At 39.1% G+C, this 17,453-nt stretch overlaps 1 protein-coding gene across 1 annotated transcript; it reads left to right on the top strand.

The window, feature by feature from the left end:
* Nucleotides 1-190: 190 nt before the first annotated feature.
* Nucleotides 191-17,203, top strand: RB195_007925 (uncharacterized protein; the record flags this gene model as incomplete). Its single annotated transcript, XM_064181826.1, has 56 exons — nucleotides 191-307; nucleotides 1,551-1,673; nucleotides 1,917-2,016; nucleotides 2,113-2,277; nucleotides 2,509-2,710; nucleotides 3,154-3,310; nucleotides 3,405-3,526; nucleotides 3,596-3,667; nucleotides 4,099-4,210; nucleotides 4,275-4,450; nucleotides 4,517-4,604; nucleotides 4,671-4,787; nucleotides 4,893-5,071; nucleotides 5,149-5,276; nucleotides 5,344-5,496; nucleotides 5,576-5,676; nucleotides 5,725-5,925; nucleotides 6,258-6,448; nucleotides 6,501-6,600; nucleotides 7,053-7,199; nucleotides 7,301-7,393; nucleotides 7,454-7,554; nucleotides 7,619-7,732; nucleotides 8,249-8,330; nucleotides 8,750-8,913; nucleotides 8,977-9,154; nucleotides 9,217-9,319; nucleotides 9,807-9,981; nucleotides 10,092-10,194; nucleotides 10,256-10,447; nucleotides 10,517-10,625; nucleotides 10,862-11,066; nucleotides 11,127-11,271; nucleotides 11,524-11,633; nucleotides 11,685-11,774; nucleotides 11,830-11,919; nucleotides 12,038-12,155; nucleotides 12,220-12,375; nucleotides 12,505-12,629; nucleotides 12,730-12,835; nucleotides 13,086-13,270; nucleotides 13,320-13,447; nucleotides 13,557-13,693; nucleotides 13,750-13,854; nucleotides 13,987-14,058; nucleotides 14,117-14,309; nucleotides 14,373-14,458; nucleotides 14,538-14,684; nucleotides 14,736-14,837; nucleotides 14,956-15,016; nucleotides 15,071-15,242; nucleotides 15,533-15,621; nucleotides 15,670-15,756; nucleotides 15,863-16,023; nucleotides 16,466-16,639; nucleotides 17,126-17,203. 56 exons carry the CDS (start codon nucleotides 191-193, stop codon nucleotides 17,201-17,203), a joined length of 7,287 nt encoding a protein of 2,428 aa, XP_064038585.1.
* Nucleotides 17,204-17,453: the final 250 nt, after the last annotated feature.

The following is a 17,453-nucleotide window of genomic DNA, read 5'->3' as shown; positions in this document are numbered from 1 at the left end:
GTCGTCAGGTGTAGCCTAAGTACGTAATTTTACGTGAGAGGGACGTATTTTTGCAGATATGAGGCTTCAAATCATTTGAGTCAGCTGAAAACTACTCCCTTTTGAAACTAACTTTCTCTTTTTCTGATTACCTCGTAGTTTTCCAATCGGCCAGAGTTGTCTTTATTCTCTAACCTCCTTTAGATATGAAATGTTAACTGATGGGCAGCCATTGTCGGTAGAGCACGCTCTTAACGGTCTTCCACAATTATCCAGGTTGATACACGGGTTATTGGATAAGAAGATCAAGAAGGTTGGAGAGCGTGAGGTGAGGTAGTTTATTGATTTTCGTTATACTACCTTGCGTTACTGTTGGGCACCGTTTTGGCGGTGATGCCCCAACTTTGTTGCTTTCGCTTTTAATAGGCATTCGTCATGGGGCGGCAGTCGGCGGGAAAAATGTCGTAAGGGAGGGGGGAGGGGGCATTCAGTGGCGCCCTTATTTCCTGAAGCTCTAACTTACTTTTTTGTCTTAGTTAGACCTTAGGACCCCAATTGATTCCCCCACCCCAACGACACTTTACCCCAGCCGGCTGGCAATAGCTAGTGGAGATGATTGAACTTGTCAAAAATAGTTGTGGAGAGGATCGAGTCACGCAACGCTGCTCTAGTTGAACTGTACTTTCGAGCGCAAGATGTCCATAGACCACAAAAACCGTTCTTTAGAGATAAATGTCTTTCCCATTTGAGAAAGCGATAGTTCATCAATCGACACTGGAATTGAATATTTAGGAAGTCGATCCCGAAAACTTATGCAGTGGTCTCCAAGAATCCGTTGCATATAGGTTAAAGCTATTAAGAGCTAAAACATTAGTAGTTTCAGCACTATCTTCCTTTTTTATTATAGTATTATAGTTTTACCCTACATGTCATGGCTCCTCGAAGGCTAATGTTTGGGTTTTAGGGCCTACGGTTTCTCAGCTGTTCACTGCCGGTAGCCACCTGCCAATTGATGAACTGTTGCCTTCTCAAATGCTTTTCAATTTGGAAAACCATCACTTAAGAACTGTTTTTGTGCTTTATGGACGTTTTGTGTTCAAAAGTACAGTTCAATTGGAGTAGCGCCGAATAACCTCACAACTAGCCCCAATCATAAAGAATAAAGCGCACCTCCCGTTGATCATCTCTCTTGAATGCGCCAGCCGTTCGATTGCAACTCAGTACCGTAGAGTTTTCATGAACCGTGTCTGTAGTCTATGAATGGAACTGCGATGGTATTGATGTATCACGTCAATGCCTTTTCGATCTGAGGGTCTGATGAAAGGCCAACTTGATTTCTGACTGTCTCGAACCCTCAACTATGGAAACGCAATGTGAACACTTTACCACTGTGCTATTCCCATCCCAGCTATACGTTGCACATTACGATTTTCCCACATGTTCGAATCTGTCTAAGTATTATGGAGTGCTTTATTTGCATCTCAGATTATGGGATTAATCTTCCTTTTTTTGCTGATAGATAAAGATAAGAAGTAGTGGAATCGTGTTCGTTGAAAAGTCAGTGATTTTAGGCCGCTAAGCGGGATATCGCTACCATTGTCTCAAATTGCTTGCCTTTTTATACCTCTGGATTGGACAATGAAGTTTATCCCCGTGGTTCGTTAGTAAAAGACCTATGTGCGCTTGCCCTGAATGTGAGTTTTTTTTTGTTCAATTTTTTGACTGCGATAATAATCACGGTTGGATGCTTCAACTGCAACATGCCATAGAAATTCATGACATACTGCCTAAACGCCTTACTGTCAATGCGGCTCTCTGTGGAATAGGAAAGGTCCACAACATCTTATAATACGGACTCAGATGTTAGCCTACTCTGACGGTCCACATGTGTACCTAGATTAGACTAAGCCGAATTAATTAAATCAGTTGACTTTTAGGAGGTTGAAGAAAACGCGCAGAAAGTCAATAAAACTTACTCATCCTGGAAGACATGTAGCTTGGAACTAACAGTTAATGTTCTGAATAAGTTATGCGACAGTTAGTGAAGCTTTTTTTTATTTGTCACTCAGTCGCCTATTTTGCTTGTTGTATATTATGCGAGAACTTCTGTGTACTACGCAGCTTGTTTTTCAGAGCGGTTGCTGTGTTCTGAGTATCTAGATTTCTTCAATTTTATCTTCGCTGTACTTAAAAGCCGGTTCGCAGAGTCTCAAAGCTGGGTAGAAAACGATGTGACTAATGTTCTGGCTAAATTTGTCACTACCTCCACATGCTTCATCGCCCCGGCACATGTGAAAGGTAATACTACATGGCGTTTTATGTATTTTAATTTATATATTAATGTAACCCCGTCGTATTTTAATTGGTACAAATACAAATTTACATAATGTCAGTGTAATGGTCTATATTTTTTATTCCTTTTATTTTATATCGCTTTATTTTTTTAATTGCTAGTAACGATACAGATCCAATTTTCCAACTTCTTTCTGGAATTGTTTGACTAACTGTGTTGAGGATACAAAGTTGCAGATATCTGGTCGTTGGTGTGGCTTCGTTTACCAACTGTCATAGACACTAATGGAAAGTCATGCGGAAATTATTTGCGAATTGCTCGGAGCATTCTCAAGCATATCAATAAAACTACCATGGTAGATGGCGAAAGCGGTCGGAAACTTGTTGCAGAAATGATTGTAAAGTTTTTCGAAGCAGCAAAGAAAGGGGATTCTTCCATGTGAGTGTAGCATTAATTTTAGTTTTGTAATCTTAGTGTACAACTTCCGTTCCGGAAGCAATGCAGCGCGTTTTCATCCTTTTCTTGGTTTTTTATTATTGAGGTTTCCCACAGTCTATCTTATACGCTGAATTTCGATAAAATATTCTTAAAAAACAGTAGGAATGTTTTTTTGAGAATAGGTAGACTTCTTCCATTAAGTGACCGGTCACCTTGAGATATCATGTCTCTCTTATGCTACTTCTATTCCTTCAAAGTCGGAGGTTTGCACGGGAACGGAACTTTGAAGTAAGAATTCGCAACCACTCAGCGTCGTTGCACACCCATGAAGTGCCAAAGTTTTTTATTATCTAAGTAGTCAACATTTAGCTCCACGCTCTACATTTCAACCCATGTTACTAGCAGAAAAGATTTAAAACTGTTTCTACTCAAAGTAACTTCAGATGGAGTGGTCAGATTGAATACGCACTTGACCTTCTTTCATTAGTCATTGATGATTGGGGCATAGAATGCAGGGAAGTCATTCTCCAGCACTGTATCCCATTCGCTTCATTGCTCGTTGAAAAACTCGACTTCTCGTCAGCATCTGTCAATGATTTGGTATGACCTTTTCCACTCTTCTCTGGAGTTTTTTTCCTCAATATTCCATTTGACTAATTTTCTGAGCTGAAATAAGCATTATTTTCATATTTAGGGAAGCGCTTGGACATTCTTTGATCGATTATTCCATTTGGCTATACCAGATTGCAAAGCTAGCTGTCTGGTACCGAAAGAGGCATACGTCCTCGCACAAAACGCCTGTGAGGTGCTCCAAAGGTGAGTATTTCTTCTATATCTGTGTGTTGTGTTATGTCTTTGTTGTGGTAAGATTTGCCATTTATTCAGAGCACTGTTTTCACTTTCGCTTAGTCGCATCGACTACGAGCTTAAAATGGATTATGTTCCTTTGTTTGCGAGGTAAAACATGTTAGATTATTGTAACAATTAATACGAATACTATACCTCTCCGACTTTCTCAGAAATGATTTTGACGTACAACATTATGTTCGTAAATAGGTTAGTGTTGTAAAGACATCCTAATGTTAAAGGTTTTTTTTTTTTGGAAAATTCTAGTATTCTGGAGGTATCGGGATAGATCCACTGAAAATTGCTTATATTGACCAAATCTGGATGTAAAAAGCGTTTGCTGCATCGCTTTGATGCGTACAGCGTGTTCTCCGCACTAACATGGTAGATCCGTTTATACTTGCGTCCGCATTGCGCTCTACGAGCTGTTGAAATAATTTTATGAACTTTAAAGAAGTAAAACAATAGGATACATGATTTTAGTCATTTCATAACACTTGTCAAGGAAACTTTCCAACAATATCTACGAGCTTTACATTTAGACTGCTTGTCATTGCTCATGTCATAGCTACGAATAGTTCTGAGACTATGGATGCTACCGTAGCAGTTTTTACACAACATTCGAAAAGGAGAAAAGAAGAGTCTGTGCTTGAAGTTTGTCTTTGAAGAGATTTGAATACAACTATTATCGTTAATATCGGTGATGTTCACCTTCCAGATGATAACTGAGTGGTCTTTACCTGAAGGGGTCAGCTACAAAGACCGTCCTCATTTTGTTGTTTCTTGCCTTCTTCTTGCATATGAGATTACATCACGTTGGTCTCACCGTATTGATGCTGATTATCTTGCTTCGATGGCTGCAAAACTATGGATTGCTAGGGATCGTATCAAATTGTCAGATTTGTTTGTTGCATAGTTACTGTACATATGCCCAAGGAATTTAGAGAATAGAAATTACAGTAACTGGCAATTGCCTTCCTACTGTCAGCTGTTGAAGGATCTTCTAAGGATAGGTGCATTTGATCGACTTTGTGACTCGAACTCGGAGGTCGCACACTATTCTACTTTCCTGTCTACTAATTTACAATTACTGGAGAAACCTATCCGTTTTTAGAATGGGTTACAAACTGCAAAGAATCTGTGGAAATTTGCCCTGACATCGGCTCATGCTGGCTGTGGTTTTGACGCTTCATGCTTACTGATGATATCTATTCTCCAGAGGTTCAAGTCTGTATGTTTTTTAATGTTACTTTAGCTGATAACGTACAATTTAGCTAGATCTGCAGCAGCAGACAGCTAGACATGTGTTGTTCAAATATTTATTTGCTATTTCCAGCTAATTGGAGAAGACGACGACCTCACAGAAGCAATTTGTGATGTTTTATCTCGGAGTTCCTCTCCTCATGGGCCGATATTCTATGAAATGATCACTTATGTTCTTACTGAGCTAGAATTTGATGAATTGAGACCTTTTCCTGGCGTAAGCGAGAAGAGAAGGGGAATAGATCAGTGGAGGTTCATTCACTATTTTGACTCTCATTTTCGATTTAATCTCTTGTTTTCCATCGTATAAATAAGTGTTTCGAACGTAGGTTTCGATGCCAAGTAGCTGAGTGGCTAATTTCACACGCCGGAACTCAGTGCGACCTATCGGAGCCCCTGTATGTGCTGTGCCATCTTCACCCGCAAAGATCGCGAAAGTTTAAGCGCTCATTGCCTGGCAAGTCTTCACCCCTTCATTGTACCCCGTGTTAGATTTTCCGATTTTAAGTCTTCTCCATTTTTAGCAAAGCTGGGGATTGAACGAGACTTGGAGCTGTTCGAGTTGTCGGAAATACGTTCTTGTCCCGAGGCAAAGATCTCAAGATTTCCTGTTATGGTTATTCCTGAACTTTTGTCCTATATATCTCAATTATTTGAAGAAATTTGGACAGCTCACGGTTAGAAGCCTCCATTTTTTGTCAAGTTTTGCAATGTTAGAAACGTTGAAATTTTTCTGATGGCGTATATCATCTTCAGAGCTGACATCAGCAGCGGAAATCTCGTTATGGTGCTCCTATTTAATGTTTCGGTCGAAGCTAAACGTTCTTTTCGAATCCCAGTGCACAGTTTTAACCAAAGTAAGCTATGTACCCATTTTTTCCTCACGAATTCTCTCCTCCACCTAGGTGATGGGAGACCGTATGCGCGAGCTGATCCGTAACGCCGAGCCGAGTTTATTGGCGCATATTAAGCTCCATAACGTTCATCCTAGTTTGATCTCATCAGACGTCCTGTACATTTTATCATCTCGTCTCTCTGACTTTCCAGCTCTTGGTGCATATTTGGTGATGCAGCCTGTAGAACTCAATGTTTCCGCTGAAATAATAGTAAGTACAACGTTTCTCTTTATATGCAGCGTCATCATTTAGGAATACAGCAGAACTGCGGATGTTCTGTTTGATTTTTTGGTTTTTTTTTTTGAAAAATTCATGCGGGAACTGAAGTTATTCTCACTGGTGATGAAAGAATTTCAAATTTTTACGGAAATAATGATTGGGCTTACTTTATCACTTTCTCTCATTCTCAGACGTGACATCAAAAAGGCAGAGAACGTCTGAATCTCAGTCATCTGTTCCGCACAGAAGTTCGAAAACTTCTCCTGGCGTTGTATTTTTTTTTCAAATTTTAATCGCACTTAACCTTTTGTAGCCTACTTCAGAGAGACGTAATGCGGGGTATCGAAAAACATCTCATTGTTAGCGACAGCATGGACGTTAGAAAGGCTGCTGGTAATCTTCTGGAACGTTTCACTGCAGAGGTGGATACAGTTCCAGATCTCCTGCTGCTTTTGGATGAATGTGCTGGCATCATTGACAGAGGGTCGAGGCAACGTCTTGTGCGGAAAATATCGTGCGTTCACTTCTATTTTTCGTTATAGGTCACCTTATTTCGCTAAATTCAGAGAAATCATTGATGAAGATCTTATTGCCGGTGAGTATGACGTCAACGAAGCTGGAATATATCGTCGACTTCTAAGCATGTACAACCTGAGGTCATGTGAGGTGAAGGAACGAAAAGATATATATATATATACAGCAAAATGGAGAATTTCTTTTTGTCGTAATCTCCGTTTGGCAAAATGAGGGGTCGAAATAGTAAACGCTAGACGAGTTGAACGATCAGCAGTTTGTCTTAGCCTATTCCTGCCTTAAGCAAGAAAAGAAGAATCACTGTGATGGCGTATGTGGAATAATTGTAGTATGCCCAACTTTGTCCTGACAGGTGATAGGTGTTCTTAGGGAGCCTCTAGTAGTGTTTATCGAGTTCAGTAACTGTTTGCGCTCTTGGGAATTCAGTATTTAAGAGGTCTCTTTATCTTCCAATATTAATTGGGCTTATATCTATAACTCTAATGAAATCTTGCTCAGATGTGTCTATTTGTGCTCTATTACTCATGTGTCTAGAATCAGCATGTATCTTATAATTTTCCGGAAACATTTCATGGAATTTTCAGCCTGGTGAATGCGAAGCTGTGGATTTTAATCGCATCGGCTCCGCTCATGTGATTCGCTACCTTGGTTTTCTTTCCCATTCACTTCTTAATTGGGAGCATGTTCTTAAGCTGTTGGAGCGAGCTGGGTCGAATGTTGTGTTGGTTACGGTATAAATTTGTTTTTTTGCAAATTTGAAATTCGATCCCGCAAAATTTCCTCATTTTTAAACGGCGTAAAGAGTTATTTTGCTTATGGAATTTGCTTGCAGAAACTTATTCGAGTTATTATTAATGATCCCGTGTTGTTTCATCTACATAGTTTGATTCTTGTTGCTGTAGTCAGGAATGAAAATGTTATGCAGGTCTAATCACTAAGTTTCGATTATTCTTACTGTTTTTTTTCATTGTTTTTGAACTTTAAGGCATGTGAACAGCTGATCCCCGATTTCGGATTGTTATTTGATTGTCACTGTAATTCAATCATGCTTGCACAGCCATACACAGAACGGGTTCCTCATTTAAAGTAAGTGATAACATGCTTGTAGCTTCATCCGCTTTCTAATTTCGCATAATCAATGTGTTTTCAGTGTTCTCTCTTCGCTTCGCAGTGAACAACTTGTTGAATGTTTTCGTACAAGGAAACCGAAAATACTGAATATCGAACATTTCACCGCTGCATTTTTCTTATACATTGATGACCGGTTAGCGCATTTTTATTGCATTTTACTCTTTTCTAGCAAGATCCTTCCTTCAGAAATTGGAAACAATCATGGAGAGGGCTGTTTGAGTAGTAGGTACTAGATTATATGATCTAACAGAGGACAATTATCCTTGTAATTATGATGACGTCCAAGTCGTTCATGTTAGCACAAGATTTTCTGTTAACTGTTGGGGAAAGGAAGAGAAAAACTAGTAGTTTGAATATTGTTTTCAAACTGTTGGCGAAGTACAGGTTTAAAATCATCTTTAAATGTAGTAGTGACACTTTTAGCAAGAGGATAACGGAATCTTTTACGAAGTCAAAGAACAAATCAGAAGAAAATTACGAAATCAAAAAAATTGGAAGAAAACGTTCTCAATTCTTCGGCAGAAATCGTGGAAAAAGCCCCTTTATGAATTTTTAAATTTCAAAAAAGCGAGCGCTTCTGGAAGTCCGAAGTCCGGAGTTAGCCGGATGTTCAGACTGGTAGATGTAATTACGGAAATATGTTGTTCAGACATAAGAATTTCTTCGTGTCCAGCTTCTGGAAACAATTGTTAGATGAACCACACATGCTTCTAACAAGTTTATGGAAAGCTGTGAGTTTACTTGTCTAATTATCATCTTTTAGAAACTCGTTTTAAATTTTGGTGCTTTTTAATTTGTAGGAAATGTCACATTCTTTTGGAGATCTTTTCTGCTTCGCTGATCACAAATATCGCACGCACGGATTTCTTCAACTGTGCAACTACGATGTTTTTTTCTTTTGAAGCAGCGCAAAGGGGTGTGTATGAAATAGGGGAAGAACGTGGATTGTGGCCATTTCGTCGTTAAACGTTCCGTCAATCCGGTTGAAGACATTCCGTATTGATTATAAGTACCCCCCCCTCCGATTCTAAGTTAGTCTTACAAGTTAAGATTTTTGAAAAACAGTATCTTTTTTCTTTACCAGTGGATTCGCTTTTTTTCCTTTCTTTTCTCCGTTGAAATTTCTTCAAATTGATCTACTTCTTTTTAGGGTAAATTAAGTATCAGACGAAAGGAATATTATCTTCTACTTCATAATCTTCGCTTTGTTGCTTCTAGTGGGCACTTGCAGTCTGTTAATGCCAGTATGGCTCAGGGATTCCTTCTTACTCTTTACTCGGTTATTTCCTCAATACTTCATTTCGTTGCCAAGAGGTACATATTTATCTGTTTTTTCCTTTATTTTCTTATTTTGTGTTGGAATGTTTTATTTTGAAGAACTCCCGGAGAAGTGGATGGAATTCTTCAACTCGTCAGCCAATTCGGTTGTTTTTCTGCTGACGAGATCGTATATCTGAGATACAGTGTAAGTGGTCTGAATTCGAAAGATCCAGACACTGCAGAGGAGCTTTTCGGCTTCGCAGTTGAAGATATTTGCTGCAGAGGGGTAGTTGAGGTAGGTACGATTTCTGTTCCCAAAAGTTTTTTTTTACTGGTAAATTAATTTGTTGCATCTAGGATGTTCGGGTTTTCCACTGCGATGAATTCTGGAAATGTATGCGCAGTTTTGTGGAGCTTCAACCAAAACCCCAAAGCAAAGCAGACGATTCTGTCATAAATAGCAAGTTTTATTCACATGAATAATTTTCTTTTATCGGGATGAAGATTGAGTTAGTTCATGAGCTTTTTTTCAAATTTAGAAACGATCGCAGAAATTAAAAGAAGATAGAGAAGATCTTTTATGATAATTGGGAAATTTTTTTCTGCCCTAAAAAACAGCATGTTTTGATTTTTTCATTCCATTAATTTTTTCGCACAAAATTTAGCATTTTCAACACCATTTGCTTCTGCATTCAATCCGTAATGAGGTCGCCGAAACTGTTAGGAAAAACTGAAAGAGTGAAAAAAAGAAACTTTAAGAGAATAAGGTGAGGCGTCGGAAACTTCATTAAACGATGGTCACAAATCATAAACAATAAGGAAGAGTATATTATTGATTAGTTTGTTGCGGTTTTTTTTTCCAAAAAAGTTCGAAATAAAACTTATGGGTTACTTTTTGACACGATAAATTTCTTAAATAACTTCTCTATCTTTTTATATCTTTTCAGAGATTTTGTCTCGCCTAACGTTAGTTTGGGATGTACTGCCTTCCGCTCGCCCTTATTTAGCTTGTATTATGTCGTCATTTGGTGACTCGAGCGTAGTACCTTGTCGGAAGCTGGAGTGTCATTATGCCATTGATAATGTACGCGATTATTGCCATTTGGTTGTAACTGATCACAGGTGGGACGATGATAATGATTATATAGTAATCTTTAGTGTTTCTCAACCGCATATTAATAATCGAACGCTCAAGTTTTTTTTTTTGAATATACCTCTTTTCTCTTTTACAGATTAGAATCAGCTGAGGTGTTTATAAGTTGTTTACGTATTCTTTCGTGCGAAGCTTTTCGTAATTTGGCTATTCTTCGCCCTCGAGCAGTTGGTCATAATTCGGTTTGTCTCCTCTCAATAAATCCTTCCTTATCGTTTACATCGTATTTTTCTCTTTTTGCAGCACAGGGAAACCGACTTTGTTTCACGTTTGATTATCTCAATGTATCGTGAACTTGTGCCGCTGGAAACTGATGAAAATTCGACGGACTTCAGCCGCAGTTCAACGGAAATTATGCTGAACCGCGATCCCATCTGCGCTGCCGATAGCACTAATTCTTTATTCTGTTTGATAAGCAAATATGCATGTTGTCTAGTCAGTCGCAACCTCTTTTCTGTTATCCACTTTTACGGTCGGTCTTCATCATTTTAGAACTGTTTTTAGCCTAAGCTGTGCCAGATACTAATGCCATTCGTTTTGGCTATGGATGATTCGAATGCGGAAGCAGCTATCCGAATAGTACTACACTATGCAGTTCTCATTATGTCAACAGGTTTGTTTTCTGATAAAGAAGAAACCAACGAGTATTCTAGGTGGTTTTTCTCTTACAATTACTTTTTGGACGCGCTTGAGGCAAAAAATCTTCCCTTGAGAACTGTTTTAGTGAAAATTTCGTTTGGTCCTGCATAGTGTGCCGTTTCGTCCTCGTTTTGAGTTATGCCTACATTTCGTAGATTTTTCAAAAGCGTACCATTCAGTTTTTCTCCGTTTTATATCTGTTTCTTGCAGAAACCCATCCTGTGCAAAAGTCATCTATATTAAGAATGGCACATTGCTTGGCAGAATGTGTAGATGGAATAGGTCTTCATCGCCTTTCTCAAGTAAAATTAGACTACAATTTCTATTTTGATGGGATGTGCGCTCTCATTAAATGTTGTTTGTTATCTAATCTTCCAAAATACGCCTTCGCTGTCGCCAACATTCTCTACGATGCGTGAGTTTGTTAAGCGTTACTGTGAGATCTGTATCTTATTGTGTTCTCTTTTTGATTAAGGATCATATCTCATCAAGGAGCACGCCATTTGGCTGCTTTTGACGGTGTAAAAATTGACAATGGGGAATTTCTCGAGCTTCTGAAGAGGATCTTCCTTTCTTTCGGGTCAACGTCAGCCTTAAGAGCATTGCCGACAGAGTTGCAAGTACGTTTTCTTTTTGAACGAGGTAAATCACTGAAGGCTTATGATGAATTAACGTTTGAGTCGAATTTATTAGCTCTGCACCTTCTGGAATTACTCTCTTTACAATCTTCTTACTTGAATTTCTTTTCTAAATATTCTTTTTTGTTGGTCTGAAACAACAGACAATCATTATTTCACTGTTACCTATTTGAAAAATCCTACTGTTTGAAAGATTGCATATTCATATGTACTGATTTTTGATAGTGTTTCCAGAATGACGACAATGTGCGCGTACTTTTTTCAAGAGCTCGATTGGATTGGCTGGACATAATTTCAAATCCCAAAGCTTCTTCGAAGGATCTTTTAGATGCGTATACGTATTGGTGAGTGGTGCCGATTTTTCATTAGAAACTTTTGTAGCCTAAGATTTTTAGTGGAATCGCATATTCCGGCAATTGTCGAGAGCTGAAATATGCACTTGCGATCCGCAGAGATCAATGGACTGAGATCAGCTATCCGAAAAAGTGATTGTAAGGATTGATTCAGAATTGACTTCACATCTGCATTTGTTTGTTTCAGATTGTTATCTCATGAAGAACGGTTGTTTGCGTTCTTGTACTCCGCTGCGCAGTGTTCTTCACGAGCCACTGAACTGGCTGCATTTTTAGAGTGAGTATTCCCTGAACGATGAATACGATTATATAAGAAACTGCGTGTAAAGTATTTTTTTGCGTGTGTTAATTTTTTTCATGTAAAGAAACATGTTTAGTACGTAGATTTCTTTAAGAACCATTGAATGTGCGGACACTGTCGAATGCGAACTACCCAATCCCACGACACTCAATAACCTCCGTGATTTTTCGGTTATACATCTGAAGAGTCGCATTACCGTTGAGGACCTTAAGGTATTTTGGGACCACGATTCTTGCTCAAACAATCCTTAACAGACACCTTTGTGCATTCTTTCAGGCATTGTCAATCAATCACCTAATAATTTTCACTATTTATCTGTCCCGATTTTCTCGACTACGTGACTTGAAAGACGTTACACAGATGTGTACGAAAGAAATGAGCGTGGCCATTTCAGAGTTATCCAACAGATTTGCTAATCTCCATGCTTTTGTAGTGAGTTGTGCAATTTTTTTACAATTATGCTTGTGCTATTCATACAATCAAAACCACTAATAAGTAGCAAAATTCGTAAAGAAAGCACGCCTCTCTGGTGCCTCAGTTGACTAGCCAATAATCTTTTAGCCATGTCTGTCGTTACTGAGATATTGCACCGGGGATTGGTTGACTGTCGAGAAATGCAGGACCTTGATCGCCAAAGGAGAACACAACACGGCGGAACATCTATTGCGTATTCTTCTTCAATCTTCGTAAGTTAAGACCCTTTATCGCTGTCAACCAAAGAATATTGCTTTTTCATTCTAATTATTGTTTAATTCTTATTATTTGCTACTGTTTTTCTGCATTCAGAGGAATTTCCCAGAATGCAATCGCAATTGAAGCACGTTGCCTGCTGGCCAAGTTACTTGCGGATCATAAAAATATGTTGGATGAAGCACTCATTCTGCTACAAAATGTACGTCACTGTACTGTTTTATTCATAGAGATGTCCACTTGATGAAAATAGGAAGTCAAACTTTCTACCAGTCTCCTTTTCTTTATTTTTATATGCTATGATTTGTTTTATTCTTCTCTTTTAAAAAAACATGTGTTGAATTTATTTACAACCGTAAGAATGGGTCCCATTGATGACTTCCTTTTATCTTCAGACCGAAAGATTTTTTTGGAAGCTCCGTCAAGGTGTAACTAGAGAGAATTACTTGTAGGGCCTCGATAACATTGCCAAGTCAGCAGTTTATTCTGATTCACATCTTCGAATACTTATGCTACTCCATCGTCTAGCAGCACGTCAACTCACTGGGATTGAGGAACACATGGAGTCAAGAGCGTTCCGAATGCGACAGAATGCAATCAGCGAGTGGACGAGACAGCGTAGCATAGCCTCGCAAGGGTAATTTTCTTTCGCTTGTTGCTACAAAGATAATATGTGAATTTAATAGGCCGCCAACGCATGCTTCGCGACGCATTGAATGTGAATTGAAGTGTGAAAGAGAAGCTGTGGAGACAATTAAGCGGAAACTAATTTTATCGGCAGTGGGTACTGTGTCCGCCGGTCTCGAAGCTCTGGGTAAGTGAGTACCGCATCAGTGTTTTGTATTGTTTTTTATTATTGAGAATTGTCAGTGATCATTCGGTTGCTCTCTTTGAACTACAGAAAACTGGTTGTACTATTGCAGAGCTCCTTTCGGAACCTTACATCAAGCAACCGCATCAGCCTAAGCTTCGAACTGACGCCATCTTAAGGCACATTTTCCCACTCATAGATGTGATCTTCCGTTTTGACAAAGAAAAAGATGTTGTCAAAGCATTCAGGGTTTGTTCGTCTTAAATTATTAAGGAAGTCGTGAAGTTATACACGAATAATTTTAGATGTATGTCGCTAATGGTATGGTACCAGCTGTCTGGATACCGGTTGTCGGCCATATTATGAACCACTGTTTCAGCAAGAGTATTCTAGCACCTGTTATAAGAACGGTACACGTTTTCATTGTCATTTTGGGGACGTTTTCAGTGATTCTCTGGAACGTGACCTTGTGCACGACAAGGATTTTGTCACAATTTTCTGTAGGGAAATGCTTAGATTTAACAGAATAGGGATTTTTTCAGATGATAGTGAAACTCATCATTGCATACCCCTATCATGTCCTGCATACAGTACTCATGTACAAATTCAATGAGGTATATTTTGAAAGTTCTTGGTATCTGTTTGGTTGATGGAAGTTTGTACACGTTCTAGAATTACGCTCCTATTGTGGAGACCATTCTCGAAGAGGCAGAACGTCGAGTTCCGGACAAATCTGCCAAGTCTCGTCTCCACCAAATTATCGAGGAAATGACCGTTGCGCATGTTGCTTATATGCAATTTGTTTCTGCAAATGTTAATGATGCACGATTTTTTAATAAGCGCCAGATCAAGGGAAGCACTGCAGGTATGTATAGCTGAATATCTTTTTTTTGAGGTGAAAACTTTCGTTTATTCGCTTTTTGTGCAGTTCAGTACGAAATGTTGGATAAATTATCAATAGTTAGACTCACCGATATTCTGCAACGTGTTCCACTACCAATAATCGAGCAGAAGGTATGTTAAAATTGGTCCTATCAGTATACGGATTATTCTTGAGGTGAAAAACATTTTAAGCTTAAGTTTTCCTCTTTAGTTTTGCATGCCAGGCGACTATTCTGGTGCTGATATTGTTAAATGGGGACCAATGGAGCGAGTATGTATACAAGCTGATGGACTTTCAGCACCAAAAATACTCGGAACTAAAGGAAGTGATGGAAAATTATATAAACTCATCTGGAAGGTGGAGGAAAGTGTTTGCTGAGGAAATTCACAGTGGAACTTAATATTTTAGAGCGAGGACGTGCGACAAGATTGTCTCGTCGAGCAGCTTTTTTCGATAGTTAACAGCATTCTGAATGATGGTGAAGACATAACGTTTCTTCGAACGTATAAGGTAAATCTTCTTCAGTTTTGTTATACTGATAATGAAATTGCTAATATGGTTCGGTTACTCCTGTTTTTCTAGTTTGTACGCTTGTTTTGCTGGCGATTGATAAATTTATCTTCTTCAGGTGGTTCCACTTGATTCAAAATGTGGTATAATCGAATTTTGTCAGGGAACCGTCTCGCTGAGTATGTGGTATTTTTTTTCGTTGACTGGAATTTTTAGAACTTATTGCTTTTTAGAACAGCTTTTATGCGGGCTTGATTTGCTGGGTGGTTTACACGCTGAAGAAGAACCACAGGACGAGAGCGCCTTGAGAATGCGTAACGAATTGAAGGACGTGGCAAGGAATCAAGTAAATCAAGCATCAACCGTATTCCGCGAAGCCTGTGCCAGATTCCACCCAGTGTTCAGGTGAGGATACATACCGGCCGCACATCCGTAAGAACACTACGTAAGATTAGTTCCAGTGTGCATACATGGCTTTCATTTTCACTACTTTGAACGATTATCGAAACATTTACCCAAGTAGTCTGACATTTGACGTAATAAATGTGAAATTGTTCCATTCAACCTCTATTCAAGCCTATCAAGACGGCGAAAAAGCCGTCAGGCTACTAATGGTGCCATCAAAAACTCTCGTAGGGACCCTAATAAAAAACCATTTTTTCAACACTCCCGACAATGCAAACGATGCTTTTCAGGCATTTCTTCTATCGCAACTACACCACAGTTCCTCAGTGGACAAGAATGATTGATAACTATCGAAAAAGCTTAGCTCAATGGAGTATTGGTATGCGACGGTATATTCGTTAACACCTATAATATCAAATGAATTTAGTGACATACGTGGTGGGCCTGGGTGATCGACATCTCAGTAATGTGTTGTTTGAAACGGACACTTGTAAATTGGTTCATATTGACCTAGGTCAGCTATAGTTTGTTTAAATGAAAATATTTTATCTTGTCGAATTTTGTCAGGGAACTGTCTAGACGTTTTCGATGTCATACAATATGTTTTTGCTTGATTTCAGGTATGATCTTAGAATACAGTAAGAGGACGTTACCTATTCCTGAGAGAGTGCCGTTCCGTTTGACGCGTGATCTTCTTGATCCTGTGCTCATTGAAGGTACAGGAGGACGACTTGCAGAACAAGCGATCTACGCAATGCAATTGCTCCGCGAGAGCAAACATGTAGGTGCTACGAGTTACAGGGTGCTCCAATATATTTGATACGCAGTACCGATCTTTGAATATACATTTTATGAGAAACGCAGTCAACTTCAAAGTAAAAGTTTGTGTTAAATGTATTAGAAGCTGCATCCCGCACCGAAAATGAATCACCACACCTTTCCTGACTCAACTCTCTCTGATCCAGAACTATGACCAAAACTTCTCTGATTAGTCAATAGTGTCCTCATAATGTATATGGACTGCTGTTTTTAATGCGAACTGGGTCCATATATTTTGATTCATACCCCGAATAGACATAGGATATAATTTGAATAACATCTTGAGGTTCTGATCTTAAATGTCTCTTAAATGGATACCATGTGATACTTTCGCATTGGTTAACTGTAAGGCATCCTGTAGAGAAATGAGAATTGGCGGATGATTTTTTTTTCTTGGATTTCAGGTCATCCTTGGACTGGCTTCGGTTCTGCTACGTGAGACCATATCGAATTTTGAAGAGATAGACTCAGGCAGCGGTGAGCGGCCTTCATTCGTCTCTGAAACTGCTATTGCAAGACTTCGAGACAAACTCAATGGGACAGACGATACGTTTGGACAGCAGGACGTACATCATCAGGTGAAGCAATTCTTACTAAACTTTAGTCCATGAAGCACGCCATAGTTTTATTCTGGCAGTTAATCAGGTCAGCAGAAATTGAGAAACCGCTGTTATTATAGATTTTGGCATTTGTACATGAACAATTGGTAAAAGACGCTGAAACTAGGCATATTCTAGCTTTAAAAATCCAGGGATATGCTTAGATGAGCAAAAGTAGTTTAAAGTAAGACTTAAGGCTAGTGAACTTCGTCAATACAAGCACTTTATTCTTTCTGCACTATTCTACAAAAGTCACCTATTAAGTCTATCTCTATTCTTCCTGAACACGCTCACACAGAAAAAAAAAAGAGAAAGAAAGAAAAAAAAAACGAAAAAAGATAGTTTCTGGTGTTTGTCGGAGATTTGTGGTTTGTTGGGAATGATAAAATTGAGACTAGAAAAATGTGACCCTTGTTAAACCTTTTTCTCACTGACTTACCATTTCTTCTGAGATGGGCCGTTCAGGTACGTCGACTGTTCACGGAAGCCACGAACGTGGACAATATCAGCCGCATGTTTATCGGTTGGATGGGCTTCGTTTGAAGTGTCGGATGCGCCGCGCCGCACCCGCAGCCCATTTCGTCGCGATGCGCCAGCTCGTCTTTTGCGCCGCGGCTATTTTTTCCGTGAAGACTCGCATGTACTCCTCTTGCAAAAGTTTAGCTTTTTTTGTTTCAGATTTTACTGTATTGCTTTAGTTTGACTGCTACTCTTCAGTAACCTTCTTGATATAACTGTAATTGCAACAGAACTCGTCTCTCATCCGGTTTTTTGTGCTCACGTGACCACGCGG

This window comes from Necator americanus, chromosome I, assembly GCF_031761385.1.
Source record: "Necator americanus strain Aroian chromosome I, whole genome shotgun sequence".
NCBI lineage: Eukaryota > Metazoa > Nematoda > Chromadorea > Rhabditida > Ancylostomatidae > Necator > Necator americanus.
The sequence above is the reverse complement of the archived record's forward strand: the minus strand, read 5'-3'. Positions and strand labels throughout refer to the sequence as shown.